Source organism: Thamnophis elegans, chromosome 7, assembly GCF_009769535.1.
Source record: "Thamnophis elegans isolate rThaEle1 chromosome 7, rThaEle1.pri, whole genome shotgun sequence".
Lineage (NCBI taxonomy): Eukaryota > Metazoa > Chordata > Lepidosauria > Squamata > Colubridae > Thamnophis > Thamnophis elegans.
In genome coordinates this window covers 2,621,763-2,644,528 of record NC_045547.1, presented here as the reverse complement: position 1 = coordinate 2,644,528, position 22,766 = coordinate 2,621,763, and the positions used below count along the sequence as shown (strand labels likewise).

Here is a 22,766-nt window from a genome sequence, read left to right as displayed (position 1 = left end):
AAGAGAGGAGTAGGGGAGAGGAGAGGGAAGAAGGAAGAGAAAGGAGAGGAGGAAGGAAGAAAGTAGAGAAGGAAGGGAGGGAGAGAAAGGAAGAGGAGAGGAGAGGAAGAGAAGGGAAGGAAGATAGAGAGGAGGAGAAGAAGATGGAAGGGAGAGAAAGAGAGAAGGAGAGAGGGTAGGAAGGGGAAGAGGAAGAGGAAGCGAGGAGGAGGGGCGAGGTAAGGGAAGAAGGAAGGGAAAGAAGAGGAGGAAGGAAGAAAGTAGAGAAGGGAGGAAGGGAGAGAAAGGAAGAGAGGAGAGGAGAGGAAGAGAAGGGAAGATAGAGAGGAGGAGAGGAAGATGGAAGGGAGAGAAAGAGAAGGAGAGAGGGTAGGAAGGGGAAGAGAGGAGGAGGGGAGAGGTAAGGGAAGAAGGAGGGAAAGGAGAGGAGGAAGGAAGAAAGTAGAGAAGGGAGGGAGGGAAAGAAAGGAAGAGAGGAGAGGAAGAGAAGGGAAGGAAGATAGGAGGAGAGGAAGACGGAAGGGAGAAGGAGAGAAAGAGAGAAGGAGAGAGGGTAGGAAGGGAAAAGGAAGAATGGAGTAGGGGAGAGGAGAGGGAAGAAGGAAGGGAAAAGAGAGGAGGAAGGAAGGAAGTAGAGAAGGGAGGGAGGGAGAAAAGAAAGGGAAAAGAAGGTGGTGTTAAAACAGGCGGAAGGGATGGTAAAGAAAGCCACCCAAAATGTATATTATAATGTATTAAATGGAATAACAAATGTATGAGAACGATGAATGTAAAAAAGAAGAATAACTATGTGAATGTATACCTATAATTGTACATAGAGAACAAATTGTACATAGAGAAAAGCCGTCACAGGAATTTCCTTCCACTGGTTTAGCGTCCAGAAACGGTCAGAAGATGAGGGTTTGCTGACAAGCGCCCTCATGAAATGCTGGGAAACTGCTGGGTTTCAGATCTTGGGTGAGCCCCCAGCTCTGCCCTGGCTGACCCTTTGACTCTCTAGCCATCAGGGAGGATTCAAAGTTTGCCTTTTTTCCTTTTGCTATTTGCAGCCAGGATGGTTAAAGGCGAAAGCCGTTCAGTGATGGGAAAGTCAAATGCATAAACTTGTATCGTCCGGAGCATCCGTCACTCCTACAATGAAGTTGGATTGGGAGTAACATTGCGACCCAACTCAATGTTAAAATCTTGCTCAGTGGATGTTTCTTTTCGAGGTGGGAGGGAACGAAGGAAGGAAAAAGAAAGAAAGAAAGAAAGAAAGAAAGAAAGAAGAAAGTAAGAAAGAAAGGAAGAAAGAAAGGGAAGAAGGGAGAAATGAGAGAAAGAAAGGAAGAAAGAAAATAGAAGAGAGGGAGGGAGGGAGAAAGGGAGAAATGAGAGAAAGAAAGGGAAGAAGGAAAGAAAGAAAGAAAGAAAGAAAGAAAGAAAGAAGGGAGAAATGACAGAAAGAAAGGAAGAAAGAAAGAAAAAAGAAGAGAGGAAGGCAGGGAGGGAGGAAGTAAGGGAGAAATGAGAGAAAGAAAGGGGGAAGGAAAAAGAAGGGAGGAAGGAAGGAAAGAAGGGAGAAATGAAAGAAGGAAAGGAGGAAAGAAAAAGAAGGGAGGAAGAAAGGAAGGAAAGGAGGGAGGGAGAAATGAGAGAAAAAAGGAAGGAAAAAGAAGGGTGGGAGGAAGGGGAAAAAAGAAAGAAGGAAGAAGGAGAAAAGAAGGAAGGAAAAGAGATGACAAGGGAAAGGGAAGGAGAAAGAGAGAAATGAGGAAGGAGGGAGGAAAGAAAAAGAAAGGAAAAAAGGAAGGAAGGAAAGAAAAAGAGAAATGAGAGGAAGAAAGAAAGATAGAAAGATGGAAGGAAGGAAAAGGACAAATATAAGAAGGAAGGAAAGAAAAAGAGAAAGAAGGAAAGAAGCAAGAAAAAGAGAGATAACAAGGGAAAGAGGAAAGGAGAAAAAAATGAGGGGAGAAGGAAGGAAAGAAAGAGAGAAATGAGAGAAAAGAAAAGGAGGAAGGAAAAAGAAAGAAAAGGGAGGGAGGGAGAGAGGAAGGGAGGGAGGAAGGGAGGGAGAGGGAAGAGAAATATAAGAAAGAAGGAAGAAAAAAGAAATAAGGAAGGAAGGAAGGAAAGAAGGGGAGAAGGGGAGAGGGAAAGAACGAAATGAGAGTGGAAGGGAGGAAAGAAAGAAAGAAAGAAAGAAAGAAAGAAAGAAAGAAAGAAAGAAAGAAGGAAGGAAGGAAGGAAGGAAGGAAGGAAGGAAGGAGAAAGAATCTGGGCAGCAAATTAACAAAGGTAAAGATTATGACTCCATCCATAATCTATATGCAAAGTTGCAATGCTTGCTCCTCCTATCCCTTTACTTTCAGTAGTAGGACCACCAACGACTCCATTGTTAGGTTAATTGGCTGATTGAATAAATATCCCCACTTCCTGCTCCTCTTCCCAATCCGATTGAGAGAAAGGACCCTTCAGGGACGGAGAACCTTCCTTTTTGGGGTGAGCCCTGCGTCTCAAAACCTAGAAAGCTACTGGATGCAGTTTTAATCGATATACTTTTAGGTAGTATTTATATACTAAACTGACCTTGTTTTAATTTGTAGAATTATCTCCTGATTCCAAGCATTATATTGCTTTTATCTACCTATTTGTTAGAAAAAAACTACTTCTATTTACCGGTAATTAAAGTTTCAGCGACTTTCCTTGTGCCCCGCTTAATGTCATTTCAGCAGCCAGTTAACGTGGCTCCGAAAACGAGATCAGTTACAACCTGGCTTAACTTATTGAACAAACTAGGTTTGTTAACCATGGTTAGTTTGCCTGGCTGGCGTGCTTAGCGTCTCACACAAGCCAACTCTGACTGGCTGGGCTATGATTGAATGCAATGGGCAAGCTCTGAAAATGGCTTCATTCCCTAACCAGGATAATGTGGGTTGGGAAGGGAGTCCTCAAATTATAACCACAAATGGAATCAGAATTTCTGTTGGTAAGCAAGCATTGTTTGTTAAGTGAGTCATGCCGGATTTTACAGGTAGTCCTGGATTTTACGGCCATTCATTTAGTGACCAACAGCGCTGAAAAAAGGAACTTGTGATCGTTTTTTCACACTTACGACCGTTGTGGCCTTTCACCATGGTCATGTGATCAAAATTCAGCCGCTTGGCAGCTGACTCATAGTTATGACGATCGCTACGTGATCATCTTTTGCGACCTTCTGATAAGCAAAGTCAATGGGGAAGCCGGATTCACTTAACAACCAGGTTACTCGCTTGACAGCTGCAGTGATTCACTTAACAACGGTGACAAGAAAAGCCGTAAAACGAGGCAGGTCACAAATGTATCACTTGGCAGCATACATTTTGGGCTCAATTGTGGTCGTACGTTGAGGGCGTTGCCTTTTTTTTTTTTTTTTTTTTTTTTTTTTTTAATATTTTATTGGTAAAAAGAAAATACAACATCCATAACTTGTAACAAACAATACAACTACATTTCGAGATATTCCCATACTATCAAATCATATAAACATCAAAGGTTAGGTATCTTTCCCTCCCTCTTTTCTTCCCTCCCCCCTTACTTCCTTCTCCCCTGCCTTCCCTCCTTTCTTTTCTCCTTTCCTCCTTTCCTTCCCCCTCCTTTCCCTCCCTCGCTCCCCCCCTCCTTCACACATACCTTCCCTCCTTCCCTGCCTCTTTCCCTCCTCCTTCCTTTTCTCTTAATCTCCCTCCTTTCCTCCCTCCTTCCCTCCTTCCTTTCAACTCTCCTTCTCTCTTTCTTTTTTGGCCACGGTCGTTAAGAGAATTGCTGCCCTTAATCATCATGCGGTCATTAAGTGGATCCAATTGTCCCCCATTGAATTGGCTGGTCAGAAGGTTACAAATGGGGATCATGTGATCCCAGCACATTGCAGCCAATTTAAATCCAGCCAACAAGCCAACACCCCAATTTTGGTCACGTGGTCATGGGAATGCTCCAACGGTCATAAGTACGAGGACCACTTGTAAATCAGCGCTGTCCCCCCCCCCAGTGCTGTTATCAGTTCAAATGGTCGTTAAATGAATGATTGTAACTTGAGGACTACCTCTATTCCACTTCTGGACTGCACCCCAAATTCCCTCCCACCCCAAATGTTTTAAAACTCAAAAAAACAACCCCACTTTTCTGCAGCCTTCCATTTACAAACCTCCTCTGTTTGATTGCAGGTTTTTGTTCTGTCCTCCCGCTAAACTTGGAATCGTGGTTTGCGGACGGCACCATGGCAACCGTGGTGGTGACAAAAGCCAGAAGCATCAGGCGGGGGAAGGAGGGTCAAAGGTAAGAGCCAAGGTTCTAGTTCATAGTGAGGATGAAAGCCTGCATCTCGGGCTATGGCATTTCAGACACTGTTGAGAAGATTGGTGCAGTTGTGTAACTGTTTCTCCCACACACACACACACACACACACCTTTCAGGTGTAAAATACAGGAAATCCCCAATTTTACAGCAAGATTTATATATATAATAATTGGTATATATATATACAGCAATTGTGTGTGTGTGTATACATATACATATACATACACACACACACACACACACATATATAATTAGTGTCACAACCCCTGGTATGCCCAAATATGGGAGGAGGCTCACTGCTTCCTCCCATATTTGGGCATAAATAAAGTCTCCCTTTATTTATTTATCAGCACAAATACAACATGTATGTATGTATGTATGTATGTATGTATGTATGTATGTATGTATGTATGTATTTAAAGTTACAACCCCTGGTATGCCCAAATATGGGAGGAAGTCTACTGCTTCCATTCTCTGTCCATCCGCTCATCATAAGAGTCCATCCAGACAGAAACCCAATATTTTTTACTGTTGCCTTTGTTACATTTGTGTTGCATTTGTGCTGATAAATAAATAAAGGGAGACTAGTATAGATCTATTTCAAGCTATTTAGCTCTCATCAGCTAGCCATGCCCTTACTGGGATTCGAACCTGGGCTGTGTTGCATCTTAGGCAAATGTGTTAACCATTAAGCCACAGAGTTCCTCTCCTTATCAGCTGAGCCAGGGGAAAAGGTATATATTTAAAGTCACAACCCCTGGTATGCCCAAATATGGGAGGAAGGGCAGAGAATGGAAGTAGTGAACTTATACATACATACATACATACTATACACACACACACACACACACACACACACATATATATATATATATATATACATACAGCAAACCCTTTTTAAGGATTTAGAGGAGAAAAATTTCCTCCAATTTTTTTTTGCCATTGTTGCTTTTTCCAGCGGTTCAAAGCAAGTTGTGTTTTGCAGAAACGGATCCCAAGCGGATCAGAAGACCCCGAACGAGTCCGCGAAGAAACGCACCACTCGTCGCGAGAAGACGCAGCCGGAGAGCAAACCCGGCGAAGATCCGGAAGATTGTCTAGAAAAGGTGGAGGAGAAGTTGGTCACCCTGGCCTTGGATCAGGAGGCGGACGACAGTGTGGACGTGGCCGAGAGCGGGCTGCATCTTTACCGCGAGCTGCACGACCGCCTCTTCGAACACCAGAAGGAGGGCGTCGCCTTCTTGTACCGCCTCTACCGGGAAGACCGCAAGGGGGGCATTTTGGCCGACGACATGGGCTTGGGGAAAACCATCCAGATCATTGCTTTTCTCTCCGGCATGTTCGATGCCCACTTGGTCCGTTCTGTCTTGTTGGTTATGCCGGTCACGCTTGTGAGCAACTGGAAGCAGGAGTTTGCCAACTGGGCGCCGGGCATCCGGGTGAAGGTTTTCCACGGGACGAGCAAGAAAGAACGCAGCCAACATTTGCACCAGATCCAAACCGCCAAGGGGGTCCTCCTGACCTCCTACCAGATGACCCTCGCCAACTGGCAACAGCTGTCCAGCTGTGACCAGCAAGCCTTCATCTGGGACTACCTGATTTTAGATGAAGCTCATAAAATTAAGAGCCCCTCGGCGAAAACCACGAAAGCCGTCTGCGCCATCCCGGCCAGGAACCGCGTCCTTCTCACCGGGACCCCCGTACAAAACAACCTGCAGGAATTGTGGTCCCTGTTTGATTTCGCCTGTCAGGGCAAACTCCTTGGCACAGCCAAAACGTTCAAGATGGAGTACGAGAACCCAATCACCCGGGCGCGGGAGAAGGACGCCACCTTGGGGGAGAAAGCTCTGGGCCTGAAGATCGCGGAGAGCTTGATGTCCCTCATCCAGCCCCATTTCTTGAGGAGAAGTAAGGGTGAAATCCAGAAGCTGAGGTCGGACCAATTGACGGGTTCACCCAGTTCTAACGCGCTAGAAATCCCTTCTCTACCACGAAAAAATGACTTCATCCTCTGGGTCTACTTATCACCCGTACAGGAAGAGATTTACAGGAACTTCCTTTCCTTGGATCACATTAAAGAACTTTTGATGACCACCCGTTCTCCGTTGGCGGAGTTGACCATCCTGAAGAAACTCTGTGATCACCCCCGGCTGTTGTCTTCTCAAGCTTGTCTCCAGCTTGGTTTGGAAACCTCAAGTCAAGAGGACGGAGAAGAAGACCAGGTGGGGCTGACGCAGGAGATCCAAAACGTATCTGAGAAGGTTCTGATTCAAGAATCTGGAAAGTTGACGTTCCTCATCGCCCTGCTGGAGAAGCTTCGGGAAGAAGGCCACCAAACGCTGGTGTTCTCCTTGTCGAGGAAAATGTTGGACATCATAGAATGCATCCTGACTCAACGGCGCGTCAAGCTCGTGCGCATCGATGGCACCGTGACGTGTTTGTTGGAGCGCGAGAAGAGGGTGAAGGACTTCCAGGAGGACAGAAGCTACTCGGTCTTTCTCCTGACCACTCAAGTCGGGGGCGTGGGCCTCACTTTGACGGCAGCCACCCGAGTGGTGATCTTTGATCCGAGTTGGAATCCGGCCACGGACATGCAAGCCGTGGACCGCGTTTATAGGATCGGGCAAAAGGAGAACGTTGTCATCTACCGGCTGATCACGTGTGGGACAGTTGAGGAGAAGATCTACCGGCGACAGGTCTTCAAGGACTCGCTCATAAGGCAAAGCACGGGAGATAAGAAGAACCCGTATCGCTATTTTACCAAGCAGGAATTGAGGGAGCTCTTTGTTCTGACCGACACGACAAGGTCGTTGACTCAACTTCAGCTGGAGTCCTTGCATGGAACCCAAAGGAACACAGATGCCACCTTAGATGAACACATAGCCTTTCTTTACTCCTTGGCGATGTTTGGCATCTCGGATCACGATCTGATGTATACGTCGGAAACTAATCAGGAGGAAGCCGACGATGATGAGGGCCACCAGTACATTCAGAACCGTGTCCACAAGGCTCAGGAGATGGTCCAGTTAGAATCTCAACTCAAGGACCCTAAGAAAAGGACAAAACACCTCCCATGATTCTTCCTTAAAATCAGTCTGGAGTTAAAGCCAGTTTTCGTGAATCTTCAAGAAAATGAATCTGGAATTAAAGCCATTTCCATGCTCTTCTCTTAGACCATTCCTGTAATTTTTCTCTCCTGAACTTGATTGTCCAACTGAACCTAAAACATTCCCCATCTTCAGGAACCAACCTCTTTCTCCATCAACGGACATTCTTCTGTGAAAATCTTGGGTTGGCCAGCTTCTAGAAACAAGCAACTGTAGATGTATTGTCCACTCGACAACTGACATTCTTCTGTGCCAATCTTGGGTTGGTCAGCTTCCAGAAGGAAGCAACTGAAGATGTATTTTCCACTTGTCCACCGATGTTCTTCTCTACCAATCTTGGCTTGGTCAGTTTCTAGAAAAAAGCAACTGAAGATGTATTGTCCACTTGTCCACCGATGTTCTTCTTTGCCAATCTTGAGTTGGTCAACTTCCAGAAGGAAGCAACTGAAGATGTATTGTCCACTTGTCCACCGATGTTCTTCTCTACCAATTTTGGCTTGGTCAGCTTCTAGAAAGAAGCAACTGAAGATGTATTGTCCACTTGTCCACCGATGTTCTTCTCTGCCAATCTTGAGTTGGTCAGCTTCTAGAAAGAAGCAACTGAAGATGTATTGTCCACTTGTCCACCAATGTTCTTCTCTACCAATCTTGAGTTGGTCAACTTCCAGAAGGAAGCAACTGAAGATGTATTGTCCACTTGTCCACCGATGTTCTTCTCTACCAATCTTGGCTTGGTCAGCTTCTAGAAAGAAGCAACTGAAGATGTATTGTCCACTTGACCATGATGTTCTTCTTTGCCAATCTTGAGTTGGTCAACTTCCAGAAGGAAGCAACTGAAGATGTATTGTCCACTTGACCATGATGTTCTTCTTTGCCAATCTTGAGTTGGTCAACTTCCAGAAGGAAGCAACTGAAGATGAATTCCATTCATTCATGACTTGGAAGCTGCAAATTTTCTACTGATGTTATGGAGGCCCATCATGGTGGAGTCAGCTCAACATGAGTGAAGGCTACGGTTGATTGTCCCAAAGCTATAAACTTGCTCAAACACCAAACACATTTGAAGGAAGAAGCTGAAAATGGGCTAAAAATGCTCATATGCCCTCTGCCTCTATTTCAAGTATAATAAAATCTTGCAAGAGCCGTTTTCCCTCTGAGTAACCGAGATTGTAAAATTTGAAAGCCGCCTTGAGGAAGAAAGTTAGCTGCAAAGCAAACAGGATGTGCTACGTTAAAAATTATGTTTGTATCAAAGTTGCATGTTTTCCAATGTTAATAAAATGTATTTTCTTATTTAAAAAGCCACTCTTCGCTTTACTACCCCTAGTAAATGCTGGGAGTTGTAATTTTGTCTACCCAGTTGGAGAAAGGTGAACTGCCTATTCTAGATTCCTTCCAATGGTTTGAAATGTGGGTCAAATGAATCTTGTTTTGAATCTTGCTTAGTAAAACCTCCATGGAGAGAAGCAGACTATCTGAGCACCACGGTGGAATCAAACAGAGAAGGCAAGCTTCCTCGTTGCTTTGCCCACATTTATATATGAGTATATGTATGTTTAACTTCTATACATGTTTACTTGACTAAAGATATCTTTAATCGAGCAATATTTGACTAATTTTTGTGGTTCTTTGCAAAAACAGCCAAAAATTCGGTACAGGCAGTCCTCAATTTACAACCACAATGGAGACTACCTGGATATTTTTTTATCCCTCATATTTGTACCGGAAACTTTGCCTTATCTTTAGACGTTGTGAGGGAAAATAATAATTTCAATTTGTATTGGGTGAAAGATCAACCAAATATTATATTTGCACAATAGCCTGATTCTGGTTTGTTGCTGTTTTCTGAGTTCTGACGCTGTCATAAACTAACACAACAGATAATCCTTGTTTCTCAAGCTCCGCAGCTTTAAGCTGTGCGGACTTCAACTCCCAGAATTCCCCCGCCAGGCCAGTAAACTGTGTTGACTTCAACTCCCAGAATTCCCCAGTCAGGCCAGTAGACTGTGAGGACTTCAACTCCCAGAATTCCCCTGCCAGGCCAGTAAATTGTGAGGACTTCAACTCCCAGAATTCCCCAGTCAGGCCGGTAAACTGTGTGGACTTCAACTCCCAGAATTCCCCAGTCAGGCCGGTAAACTGTGAGGATTTTAACTCCCAGAATTCTCCAGGGAGGCCAGTAAACTGTGTGGACTTCAACTCCCAGAATTCCCCAGCCAGGCCAGTAAACTGTGAGGATTTTAACTCCCAGAATTCTCCAGGGAGGCCAGTAAACTGTGTGGACTTCAACTCCCAGAATTCCCCAGTCAGGCCAGTAAACTGTGAGGATTTTAACTCCCAGAATTCTCCAGGGAGGCCAGTAAACTGTGTGGACTTCAACTCCCAGAATTCCCCTGTCAGGCCAGTACACTGTGAGGACTTTAACTCCCAGAATTCCCCTGTCAGGCCAGTAAACTGTGAGGATTTTAACTCCCAGAATTCCCCTGCCAGCCCAGCAACTTTAAGAATTCTGGGAGTTGAAGTCCACACAGCTGAGATTGAGAAAAATGGATTAAATTAGGGGGGGAAAGTGAATTATGATAAAAAGGAACCAAATTTAGCATGTTCCAAATGCAGCCAAGAGGTCTTAATCTGACCCAATCAAACTCTAAATTAGAAAAAAAAGGAATGGAGATTTTGGATGGATGTGCATAAACCAAGATCCATTCAAGGTTTTTTTTTTAACTTGTTCCTAAATGCTGCTAGTCCTCAATGTATGATGGCAAATGAGCTCGAAGTTTCTGGGTCTAAGCAAAGGCCGTTGTTAAGTGGGTCTTCTTGTCACCGCTGTTCAGTGAATTGCTGGCGCTGTCAAGTTAGTAACACAGTCGTTAAGCGAATCCAGCTTCCCCGTTGACTGCAAAAGAGGATCGCATGACGCTGAAACCGTCATAAGTACATGCCAGTTGCCAAACCTCTGAACTTTGATCACGCGACCACAGGGAGAGTTGCTGAATCGTCCACAAAGTGTGAAAAACGGCCGTAAGTCCCCCTTTTCAGTGCCGTTGGAACTCTGAACGGTCATACGTCGAGGACTACCTGTAAATGGCTCAGCCAGGAGCCGCTGCTAGGAGGGTGTGTAGTTAGTTAATTACACAAGGGAGGAGGGTGGAAAAATTTCCACATTTCAGGCAATTTCTCTTTAACCAGGTTATTTCCTGTGTTCGGTTAGATGTCGGGTCTGTTTTTTATCCCGGCTCTGCCAAACTTGGGGAGAGCCGGGTGGGTCGCCCTGCCAAACCCCCCCACCTCATCTTTGACTTCCTACTTGGCCTTTACTCCCTGTTGAAAATGCTTTTATTATTATTTCTGGCCCCCACGCCTGCCTTTTGCAATGTTTTCATCTCTTTAATTAGAATTTCCTGGCTTGCTCTCGGCCCATTGTCTCTCCGCTCGGGGCCAAGAAAAGCAAAATAGAAGGCCAGCAAGTACAGCTCTTATCGCAGGCGCCCAGCCGGAGCGCAGACCCTCCTGCCAAATGGGGTGGGGTGGGGGGGGGGTTTGCAATGGTGGGGTGTGTGTGAAATTGAGGAAGGGGGTCTCGTGGCGCCCCTCAAAAGGGTTGGCCATCCTGAGTGTTTAAAAGTGTTTTAAAGCAGTGTTTCTCAACCTTGGCCACTTGAAGATGTCCGGACTTCAACTCCCAGAATTCCCCAGCCAGCGGATGCTGGCTGGGGAATTCTGGGAGTTGAAGTCCGGACATCTTCAAGTGGCCAAGGTTGAGAAACACTGCTCTATAGCATCTTAAACCGAATGCTGGCTGGGGAATTCTGGGAGTTGAAGTCCAGACATCTTCAAGTTGCCAAGGTTGAAAAACACTGCTTTAAAGGATGCTCTGCAGCGGGGGGGGGGGGCTGGCTGGCTGCCGGCATTACTGCTGGGTCGATGCGCAAAAAATTAGGTGCATGTTTGCACCTGAAAGGTTTTGCGCATGTGCGCAACGTTAGAAAAGGTTTATTTATTTTTTTACATTTTTGCAATGAAGATTGTTCTGTGTGTGCCCAGAAAATCAAGATGGCGGTGCCGAGAATAGAACCGGTTTTGGGGGGGTGGCAGGCCGAGTTACTACCTACTTGGCCGAACCCGGGAGGAACCCACCTCTCCTCTGGGGTCCTGGAGTTTTAAGACCCTTATTTTTCATGCTTTCGGGGTCTTATCTGACTATTTCCTGTGTCTCAACTGCATATATTACTAGCATAGAAACCCAAGGATGGGTTTGCCCTAATTGTGGTGAAAGCAGCAGGGTAGAAACTGGGAGTAGGGAGTTCTAGTTCTGCCTTAGCCATGAAAACTTGCTGGGTAACTTTGGGCCAATCACCAAGGGACAGTGAGATTAATAGTCCCACCTTATGAATGGAAACCAATTGGGTGACTTTGGGCCAATCACCAGGTGATGGGGAGTTCTAGTCCGCTTTAGGTATGAAAGCCAGCTGGGTGACTTTGGGCCAATCACCGGGTGATGGGGAGTTCTAGTCCCGCCTTAGGCATGAAAGCCAGCTGGGTGACTTTGGGCCAATCACCAGGTGATGGGGAGTTCTAGTCCCGCCTTAGGCATGAAAGCCAGCTGGGTGACTTTGGGCCAATCACCAGGTGATGGGGAGTTCTAGTCCGGCCTTAGGCATGAAAGCCAGCTGGGTGACTTTGGGCCAATCACCGGGTGATGGGGAGTTCTAGTCCCGCCTTAGGCATGAGAGCCAGCTGGGTAACTTTGGGCCAATCACCAAGGGACAGTCAGATTAATAGTCCCACCTTATGAATGAAAACCAATTGGGTGACTTTGGGCCAATCACCAGGTGATGGGGAGTTCTAGTCCCGCCTTAGGCATGAAAGCCAGCTGGGTGACTTTGGGCCAATTACCCGAAAAGAAAAGGAGAAGAAAGGAAAGTTGAAAAGGGAAAGGAAAGGAAGGGAGAGGGAGAGAAGAGAGGAAAGAGGGAAGGAAGGAGAAGGAGGGAAAGAAGAGAGGGAGGGAGAGAAGGAAAGAGAACAATGGATGGTGGGAGGGAAGAGGGGGCAGAAGGAAAGAGAGAGGGAGGAAACGGGAAGGATTGAAGAAAGGAAGAAAGGAGAAAGAGGGAGGGAGGGAGGGAAAAGGGGAAGGAAGGATCTAGTCCTCTGGATCAAAGTCAACAGAACATCCTCAGTCAATGACGGCCAGGACCTTCCTGGGAGACCCCAGGCCCTTCCCTTCCCTAACGGGCAATAAACTGGCACCTCCCTCCGACTTCCTTGCCGGCTGAGTCAGAAAGAGCCAAGCTGCCCGGGGCTTCCTGACACACCTGGCCCAACCTTGGTGACTCAAGAGCTGAGCACGGCCTCACCTGTTTGCCCAGTGGGGGCTGAGCCCCCAGGACGGCTCTTTTGCCAAGGCCGCTCTGGGTGCCCTTCGGCCATTTGGCAAACAGGATCGACTCCGTTTCTTGCAGAGAGCCATTCGGGAAGGCTGTGGTTGACTCAAAGGGGAATTCTGGGTAATTTGTCTGCTGGGAGCATCCTTGGGTCTCTGCCACCGTTGCAAAAGGAATTTCCCATCCCATTTTGGGGTCTAATCGTGGTTTAGGGGCCTGTCAGGGACACGGCAAGCAAGAAGTGAATTTCTCAGTCTTTGCGGCTTTGAGATGGGTGGACTTCAAGTCCCAGAATTCCCCAGCAGGGGACTCTTAAACTATGCTGGTTGAGGAATTCTGGGAGTGGAAGTCCACACATCTTAAAGAATGCTAGCTGACTGGGAATTCTGGGAGTTGAAGTCCACTCATTTTAAAGTATGCTGGCTGGGGAATTCTGGGAGTGGAAGTCCACCCATCTTAAAGCATGCTGGCTGAGGAATTCTGGGAGTGGAAGTCCACCCATCTTAAAGCATGCTTGGCTGGGGAATTCTGGGAGTTGGAGTTGACCCATCTTAAAGCATGCCAACTGACTGGGAATTCTGGGAGTTGAAGTCCCCCATCTTAAAACATGCTGGCTGGGGAATTCTGGGAGTGGAAGTCCACCCACCTTAAAGAATGCCAGCTGACTGGGAATTCTGGGAGTTAAAGTCCACTCATTTTAAAGCATGCTGGTTGAGGAATTCTGGGAGTTGAAGTCCACCCATCTTAAAGCATGCTGGCTGGGGAATTCTGGGAGTTGAAGTCCACCCATCTTAAAACATGCTTGGCTGGGGAATTCTGGGAGTGGAAGTCCACCCATCTTAAAGCATGCTTGGCTGGGGAATTCTGGGAGTTGAAGTCCACCCATCTTAAAGAATGCTGGCTGGGGAATTCTGGGAGTTGAAGTCCACCCATCTTAAAGAATGCTGGCTGGAGAATTCTGGGAGTTGAAGTCCACCCATCTTAAAGCATGCTGGTTGAGGAATTCTGGGAGTGGAAGTCCACCCATCTTAAAGCATGCTGGCTGAGGAATTCTGGGAGTGGAAGTCCACCCATCTTAACATGCTTGGTTGAGGAATTCTGGGAGTTGGAGTCCTCTTCAAGTTGTCACGGTTGACAAACCCCGCTTTACGTAATGCTTCTCCTTCCTACATTCCCGCGTGGGCTCCAGACCGAGATGACGCATCACGCTGAGTTCGGACGGCATGTTGCCAAAGGAGCTAAACCACAATGAAGGCAGCTTCCTTCGACGCTGAACTTTAAAAACTGAACTTTAAAACTGAATTTTTTTAAAAAAAGGAAAGGCCAGCTACATTCCCTTTCTAAGCCAGGCTCCCCACAAACATCCAGGGAAGCCATGATGTCATTGCATTTGTGCAGCACACATCGCAACTTCTCCCCCACTTCTACACACACACACACACACACACACACACACACACACACACACACCGGTCCAAAAGTGGTCAGAAATAACACATTTCTCGAGAAAACGAAACTGTCACAGCCATCCAAAGCTGACAATGCTTGGACAGGTTCTTCCTTCCTGACCCACATCTTTGCTTCCCCTTTGGGTTTCCTGTTTCTCCTCAAGCGGGAGAAGTCCTCACCTAATAACAACTCGCTTAGCAACCGTTCAAAGCAACGGTGGGCCTGAGAAAAGTGGCCCGAGACCCTTTTTCTCATTTAGCGGCCATCGGCGCTGAAGAAAAAAGGGGGACTTGTGACCAATTTTCCTCCCAGTTGCAGTGGCCCCGCGGGTCACGCAACCCGAATTCAAACGATTGGGGAGTGACTCCCATTTACGAAGGTCCCCATTTTGCGACCTTTGGACAAGCCGAGTCAAGCAGAGCAAACCAAATTCATTGAACAAGCCCTCGTGCGAATTGAACCCCTCCAGCAATTCCCTTTTTAACGGTGACGGCAAGAAAGGTCACCCAGCGAACCGTCTCGGTTAGCAACGGAACGCTTGGGCTCAGTTGTGGTCGTAAGTCGAGGACTGCCTGTATTTGCAAAACTGGGTTGGGTTGTGGTGGGTTTTTTTTGGGGGGGTGGGCCTTGGGGGTTGTTTTTCTCCACGGACATAAGTGTTGTTTATGGCGTAAAGCGTCTGAGGTTACAGCCTGGCATTTCCCCCGCCACCGTCACCCATGCACAAACACACACACACACACACAAACACACACCTCTTCCCTGTCTCTGGCTGGCCTCCGATTGTTGTGGTCACCAAATTACATCCCTCAGGATGCAGGAGAGACCAAGATAGGTTTCAGTATTGCAAGCACAATCCCACTTCGTTTTCTGCTCCAGCCAAAGAATGCCCAGATGCTGGTTGGTTGATTGCAAGGGTCCAGAGGGAGATCAGGATCCTATCCTGCTGGTCGGGAATACTTTGAGAGGGTGAGTGCCATCTTCCCATCACTGAGCGATGTTCCTCTCCTGCTTCTATGTAGCCGTGTTTCTCCAGCCAGGCAGCTTTGAGTTGGGTGGACTCCAACTCCCAGAATTCCTCAGCCAGCATGCTTTAAGATGGGTGGACTTCAACTCCCAGAATTCCCCATCCAGTGTGCTTTAGGATTGATGGACTCCAATTCCCAGAATCCCCCAGGCAGCAGGCTTTAAGAGAGGTGGACTCCAATTCCCAGAATTCCCCAGGCAGCATGCTTTAAGATGGGTGGATTCCGACTCCCAGAATTCCCCAGCCAGCATGCTTTAAGATTGATGGACTTCAATTCCCAGAATTCCCCAGGCAGCATGCTTTAAGAGAGGTGGAGTCCAACTCCCAGAATTCCCCAGGCAGCATGCTTTAAGATGGGTGGACTCCAACTCCCAGAATCCCCCAGCCAGTATAGTTTAAGAATCGCATGCTGGGGCATTCTGGGAGTTGAAGTCCACCTATCTCTAAGCTGCAAAGGCTGAGAAATTCACTTCCTGCTTGCCGTCTCCTGCTGGCTGTGGGTTGGACTAGATGACCTACAAGGTCCCTCCCAAGTCTTTTAATCTGTTTTTAAAAAAACCTTAAATCTTTAAGCCCTCGGTTTCCGCGCTGTTGTGAACTGCAAGCTCTCTAAAGCCGTCTTCCAACCACCTTGTTGTGTCTAGTGGCGCAAAATGGGCTAACCCACAAAGATGCCAGAGAACTGTTTGTTATCTAACCCCCTAAGTCGTCTGGATGCAGACATTCCGCTAAAAACATCCAGGATGGAGTTGTGCAACCTCGCACCCTTTGCACGGACACGTTCGCTCTTGTTTGCCACCCCCACAAATCCTAGGCCAAGCTCAGCCGTGGGTGAGGAGCAGGAAACTGGGAGGATGACTCCCCTTCGACTTCACAATGAAGCAATTTGTGGAGGGTTGTGTGATTTTTCCTCCAAAACATGACACACTTTTAAGGACAGCTGGGTCTTTGGGTTTCCCTGCGGTGTGTCTTGGCAATTCTGCCACACCTTTGATCATGGAACAATAAAAATGTGATTCATACGAGGTTCTACTTTCCGGTGTATTTGCTAATCTTTCTCTCTCTGTATATAAATATTTACTATTCGGTTGGCTTCACAACAGAATTGTGTCATCGGGCTTGATAAATTGACAGTTAAAGCTTGAATGTTAATGAGTAGTTACAATCGGCCTCTCCTCTCCCCTTCTCTCCCTCAGGCTGGCCCTGTTGATCCTCTCCTCTCCCCTTCTCTCCTTCAGGCTGGTCCCACAGAAGCGTCTCCTCTCCCTCTCTCTCCCTCAGGCTGGTCCCACAGAAGTGTCTCCTCTCCCCCTCTCTCCCTCAGGCTTGCCCCATAGAAGCGTCTCCTCTCCCCTTCTCTCCCTCAGGCTTGCCCCATTGATTCTCTCCTCTCCCCTTCTCTCCCTCAGGCTGGTCCCACAGAAGCGTCTCCTCTCCCCTTCTCTCCCTCAGGCTGGTCCCACAGAAGCGTCTCCTCTCCCTCTCTCTCCCTCAGGCTGGTCCCACAGAAGTGTCTCCTCTCCCTCTCTCTCCCTCAGGCTTGCCCCATAGAAGCGTCTCCTCTCCCCTTCTCTCCCTCAGGCTTGCCCCATTGATTCTCTCCTCTCCCCTTCTCTCCCTCAGGCTGGCCCCATTGATTCTCTCCTCTCCCCTTCTCTCCCTCAGGCTGGTCCCACAGAAGCGTCTCCTCTCCCCTTCTCTCCCTCAGGCTGGTCCCACAGAAGCGTCTCCTCTCCCTCTCTCTCCCTCAGGCTGGTCCCACAGAAGTGTCTCCTCTCCCCCTCTCTCCCTCAGGCTTGCCCCATAGAAGCGTCTCCTCTCCCCTTCTCTCCCTCAGGCTTGCCCCATTGATTCTCTCCTCTCCCCTTCTCTCCCTCAGGCTGGCCCCATTGATTCTCTCCTCTCCCCTTCTCTCCCTCAGGCTGGTCCCACAGAAGCGTCTCCTCTCCCCTTCTCTCCCTCAGGCTGGTCCCACAGAAGTGTCTCTTCTCTCCTTCTCTCTCTCAGGCTTGCCCCATAGAAGCTGCTCCTCTCCTATTCCCCTTCTCTCCCTCAGGCTGGCCCCATTGATCCTCTCCTCTCCCCTTCTCTCCCTCAGGCTTGCCCCACAGAAGCCTCTCCTGTGTTATCCCCTTCTCTCCCTTTCAGGTGGGGAGGGGAAGTAGAATGTCAAAACTCCAGCCCGCAGGCCCGGATGAGCCATGTGCTGGCCACGCCCACACCCAAGTGGCAGTTGGAACAGAGTTCTTTTCAGGTGGGGAGGGGGAGTAGAACGCCTAACTCCTTAGCATCAGAGCGTGTTAATTACTGCATAAGAAATACTAAGGATCTGATGGTCATTTCAAAAAATCCTTTCTTAGAGAGCACCTAGAAGCCAAATTTCAAATTTGTAGGTTTTACAGTTCTGGAGATTTCGTGATGAAGTGTAAGTGGTATTTCGCTTTTATATATACTACATACATACATACATACATACATACATACATACATACATACATACATATCTCAAGAGAAAACATTGCATCTGGTGTGCTCGATGTGACAAATCAACAAAGTGTGTGTTTTTTAAACAAGAAAAGCAGAAGGAAAAGGTATTTTTTAAAACTTTTGAAATAAAAATAGGTTTCATGGTTTCCAGACGTTCTGCAATAATGAGATCACCCTTCCATAGTATTTCTTTGGAAACCAGACATACAGATACGAGGCAGAAGTTAAGCCAGATCTGCTTTTTGCTTCGCTCCCCAAACGCCTGCAAGAAAACCACCCAGTTCCGAGAGCACCAAACACCTCACAGTCCTCCTCCTCCTCTTCCAAACCCCACTCCCTTCTAGCACTGATGATGTTACTTAGCTGGGTCATGAGATGCCTGAAAGAAAACTGGCAAGCCCATACCAAGGATCCCCACAATCCTTCCTTCCTCCCTCCCTCTTTCTCTCTTTTCCTCTTTCTCCCTCCCTCCCTCCCACAAATGTTACTTTCTTCTAGCACTGATGATGTTCCCTAGTTGGGTCACAAAACGTCTGCAAGAAAACCACCAAGCTCAGAGAGCATCAAGGACCCTGCAGTTCTACTCGTCTTCCTCCTCCACCTCCTCCTCCTCCTCCTCCTCCTCCTCCTCCTCCTCCTCCTCCTCCTCCTCCTCCTCCTCCTCCTCTATGCAAACCCCACTCCCTTCTAGCACTGATGATGTTCCCTTGTTGGGTCACAAAACATCTGCAAGAAAACCACCAAGCTCAGAGAATACCAAGGACTCATCGTCATCATCTCCTCCTCCACCTCCTCCTCCTCCTCCTCCTCTTCCTCCTCCTCCTCCTTTTCCTCTTCTTCTTCTTTTCCTCCTCTACCTACTCTCTGCAAACCCCACTCCCTTCTAGCACTGATTACAACAAATGGTTGTAAATCAAGGACTACCTATAACTGATTCCTTATCAGCAATTCTTGATCAACAGAGCTTCCTTGTAAACAGCAGGTCTCACAATCCCACTTCACACGAAACACGTTGCGGCTTCTACCACTCAAGATCATGAAATTCTGACCATACGCACCGTCCTCGACTTACAACAGTTCATTTAGTGACCGTTCAAAGTTACAAGTTGCAACGGCTCCGGAAAAAGGACTGTTTTCCACACTTAACGACCGTTGCAGTATCCTTGCGGTCTCCGTGATCAAAATTCAGACGCTTGGCCACCAACTCGTATTTATGACGGTTGCAGCGTCCCGGGGTGGGTGGGTGTTCACCTGACCTCCCCCTCCCCTTTTGCGACCTTCTGACCAGCAAAGTCAACGGAGAAGCCAGATTCACTTAACGGCCGTGTGACTATCTCAACTCCTGCTGCGATTCACTTAATGACGGAGGGCAAGAAAGGTCGTAAAAGGGGGCAAAAACTCCCTTGACAACGGTCTCGCTTAGCAGCGGAACCTTCGGGCTCCATTGAGGTCGTAAGTCGAGGACCACCTGTTCGAAACTCGAAAGGACCGTTTGGCCGGGATGTTCTCCCCTTCTCCCATTTAACTGGGAAAATCTCAGTTAAATCTCGGTTAAATCTCGGTTAAATCTCAGTTAAATCTCGGTTAAATCTCAGTTAAATCTCGGTTAAATCTCAGTTAAATCAGTTAAATCTCACAAAAGGAGGCAAGGTTTGTTTGGGCCAGTGTTTCTCAACCTTGAGTACCGGAGGGCAAATTTCCACCCGACAAACACAACTTTGATGTGGTTGTGTCTTTTTCCATTCCCAGCCCTCTGCCTCGTGCCCCTCGCTCAAACATCTCCCAAAAGGGCACATTTCCAGATGTTTTCTAAACCTCTCTGGCTGCTGGCAGACAGGCCTGGAAAAACGCCGTTGTGTTGTCTAAACACGAAACGTTTAGGGGAAAATGTGTGTGTGTGTGTGTGTGTGTGTGTGTGTGTGTATGCGTAGGTGTGTGTTGTTTAGGAAAGTTCAGATATCCTGCAGGGCTCGTAGAGAAAGTCCTCGCCTTAGAACAGTTCGCTTTAGTGGCCATTTGAAACGACGGTGGGCCTGAAAACCGTACGCTACGTCTGTTTTTCACACTTAATGACCGTTGCAGCAATCCCCATGGGTCACACAATCAAAATTCGGGCACTTGGCAACGGACTCACCTTTTATGACAGGTGTTAAGTGGATCACTAAATTTTCATGCTTTTGGGGAGTTTTTTTCCGATAGTTTTCCCTCTCTCAAGTCATTCCTGCCTATATCTTTACAGTCACAGACACACGGGAGCTGGTTTGGCCTAGCGGTTAAGGCAGCAACTGGGTGATGGTAAGTTCTAGTCCCGTTTTAGGCATGGAAATCTGCTGGTGACTTTGGGCTGATCACCAGGCAACTGTGAGTTCTAGTCCTTCTTTAAGCAAAGCCGGCTGGGAGACTTTGGGCCAATCACCAGGAGACGGTGAGTTCTAGTCCTTCTTTAAGAATGAAAGCCGGCTGGGTGACTTTGGGCCAATCACCAGGAGACGGTGAGTTCTAGTCCTTCTTTAAGCATGAAAGCTGGCTGGGTGACTTTGGGCCAGTCACCAGGAGACAATGAGTTCTAGTCCTTCTTTAAGCATGAAAGCAGTCTGGGTGACTTTGGGCCAATCACCAGGAGACGGTGAGTTCTAATCCTTCTTTAACCATGAAATCAAGCTGGGTGATTTTGGGTCAATCACCTGGAGACGGTGAGTTCTAGTCCCTCCTTAGGCATGAAAGCAATCTGGATGAGTTTGGACTAATCGCTAGGTGATGGCGAGTTCTAGTTCTGCCTCAGGCATTAAAGCCAGCTGAGAGTAACTTTGAGCCTTTCCTTCTCTTTCAGCCTAGCCTACCTCACAGGATTGCTGTTGTAGGGGGAAAAAAACAGGATGAGGAAGATGTACTGGATATGTTTTTATTTGCAAAACAATGAAAGAAAATAAATAAAGGCCGGATGGGAATAAATAAACCAACATAAGCAAAACAACAACGACAGAAGGACATGAAAAGGGGCGTCCTTCCTCTCCCGGCCTCCCGAAGGCCTTTGGACTTCTCCGCACTTGGGTACTCACCTGGCTGTCGCCTCGCACAACCGACAGGCTGTCGTCGAGCGGCTTCTCCTCCCTCCCTCCCTTCCTCTCTGCCGAATTCCCCCAAGTTGGTTATCAGCCTCTCGCAGGGCAAGTGGAAACTTAGTGGACCACAAAACGAGAAACAAAGAAAGAAGAAAGAAGACCTCTCGTTTGGAAGCGCGCCCGGAAAGAGGATTCACACCGGGCATTCGCCGGGCACGGACGGCCTCCCACGCAGCCCAAGGTGGGCATTGCCTCCCTTTGTCAAAGCAGAGTTGCGGGTTCGCCGTTGGGCACCGAAACCACAATGGCATCAGGTTTCCCACGGCACAAAAGGCAGGCCAGGATGGTGGGGTTGAAAAGTTCAGGGGGGAAATCGAGCCTCGGTAGGTTGATGATGCCAAACCTGGGAGGACAACACCTTGCAGGAGAAATCGAGAAAGTCTTCTTCTCGCCCTCCCCCAGGAAGGGTGGGGGACTCTGCTCTGGGTTGTGACTCATCTTGGCGACCCGCCTTGGCAGAAGGGAAGAGATATCGGCCTGGTGATGATTTGTTTGTATGAATATTTTTATTTCCATCTTCATTTTCATAACACACACTCACCTGTATACTATACATAGCCCGTATTGTATAGTATTAAATAATAATTACATCAATTCCTCTTGTCAACAATGCCCAGAAAAATAGAAACCCATTATAGCTCTTCTGCTCTCCATACACCTCTTTCTTCTACCACCCTCCAACTTTCTATCTTCCCTCCAGCATCCTTTTTCTGCTCTACTTCCCCTCCCTTTCTACTGCTCCTCTCTCTTCAATCCACTCTTCCTTATCCTTCTCGTCTTCCCCACTTCCCGTCTCTCCTATTCTTCTCTTCCCATCTTTCTTCTCCCTTCTATTTCCCACTCCTCCTCTCCTTGGTGTATTTCCTCTACATGTCAATATGCTTAACATATCCTAGTTTTAAAGAAAAAATAGTAATAATAATAGTAATGAGAATATAAGGGAAAAAAACAGTATACATGTGGGATCAAATTACATTAAAATCTAACACGTCTCGTCAAACCTGATATATATCCTTCCCCCCCCCACCCTCCCCCCCAGCCCCCCACAACCTACCCCCCCCCGACTTCCCAGAACCCGTACACGGTATAGATTTTTAACAAACACAGTCTATAACATATTGGAAAAAAGAATAAGAAATTAATAACATCTTTACATTGAACTTAGCTCCTCCTTGCTAAACTAACTTCAAACAATTTAAATCATTCCTGATCTTAAGCATAAGCTATCTGGAATTTCTTAGTCCCGTATTTATTTTGTATATAATCAATGGTGATGATTTGTTGACGTCGTGCATTTTGAACGTGTCCCAAACAAGCGAGGGAGAAGGTGGGGAATCAAGGAATCAATCCTGTCTGGGCAACTGGAAGTCCACGTCTCCAAAGCCCCATCAACACATCGTCCTCAGATCATCTCGAGAAGGTTCCCCCAACCTTAGCTGTGTGGACTTCAACTCCCAGAATCCCTTTGCTCTCAAGGTAGTTGGGGAATCCTGGGAGTTGAGGTCCACCTCTCTTCTAACAACCAACGTTGAGGAACATTGGTCTAGAAGGCATGGAAGTAGGGTGGGAAGCGAGACCTGGGAATGGGGTCAAAAAAGTCAAGATGGCAGCAGCAGCTCTGTTGTTGAAGCCCCGCCCCTCGGTGATTTGGGCGATGATCGTAGAGGGATCTTTATCCTGGCGTTTCAGCCACCTTTGTCTTGGGAGGGGGGTTGATGTGGGCTTCCAAGAATGGCCCCAGGTGGATGCCAGAGTCCAGGTACAATGTAACAGAACATCCAGGGCAGCCCAAATGCATCCTGGGAAATTAAAGTGATACTTCAGTCAAGTATATTAATTGCTATACATTACGACCTTCCTCCTCCTTCCT

The 22,766-nt window shown here is 47.4% G+C and overlaps 1 protein-coding gene across 1 annotated transcript; it reads left to right on the top strand.

Moving 5' to 3' along the window:
* The first annotated feature begins 5,420 nt into the window (after positions 1-5,420).
* ERCC6L (ERCC excision repair 6 like, spindle assembly checkpoint helicase) lies at positions 5,421-7,394 on the top strand. Its single transcript, XM_032221078.1, has one exon. It carries the CDS (start codon positions 5,610-5,612, stop codon positions 7,392-7,394), a length of 1,785 nt encoding a protein of 594 aa, XP_032076969.1. The 5' UTR covers positions 5,421-5,609.
* The last annotated feature ends 15,372 nt before the right edge of the window (positions 7,395-22,766 follow it).

Excerpts from the sequence above, each read along its gene's own strand:
- ERCC6L (XM_032221078.1), top strand. The coding sequence starts at position 5,610 with ATGGGCTTGGGGAAAACCATCCAGATCATTGCTTTTCTCTCCGGCATG.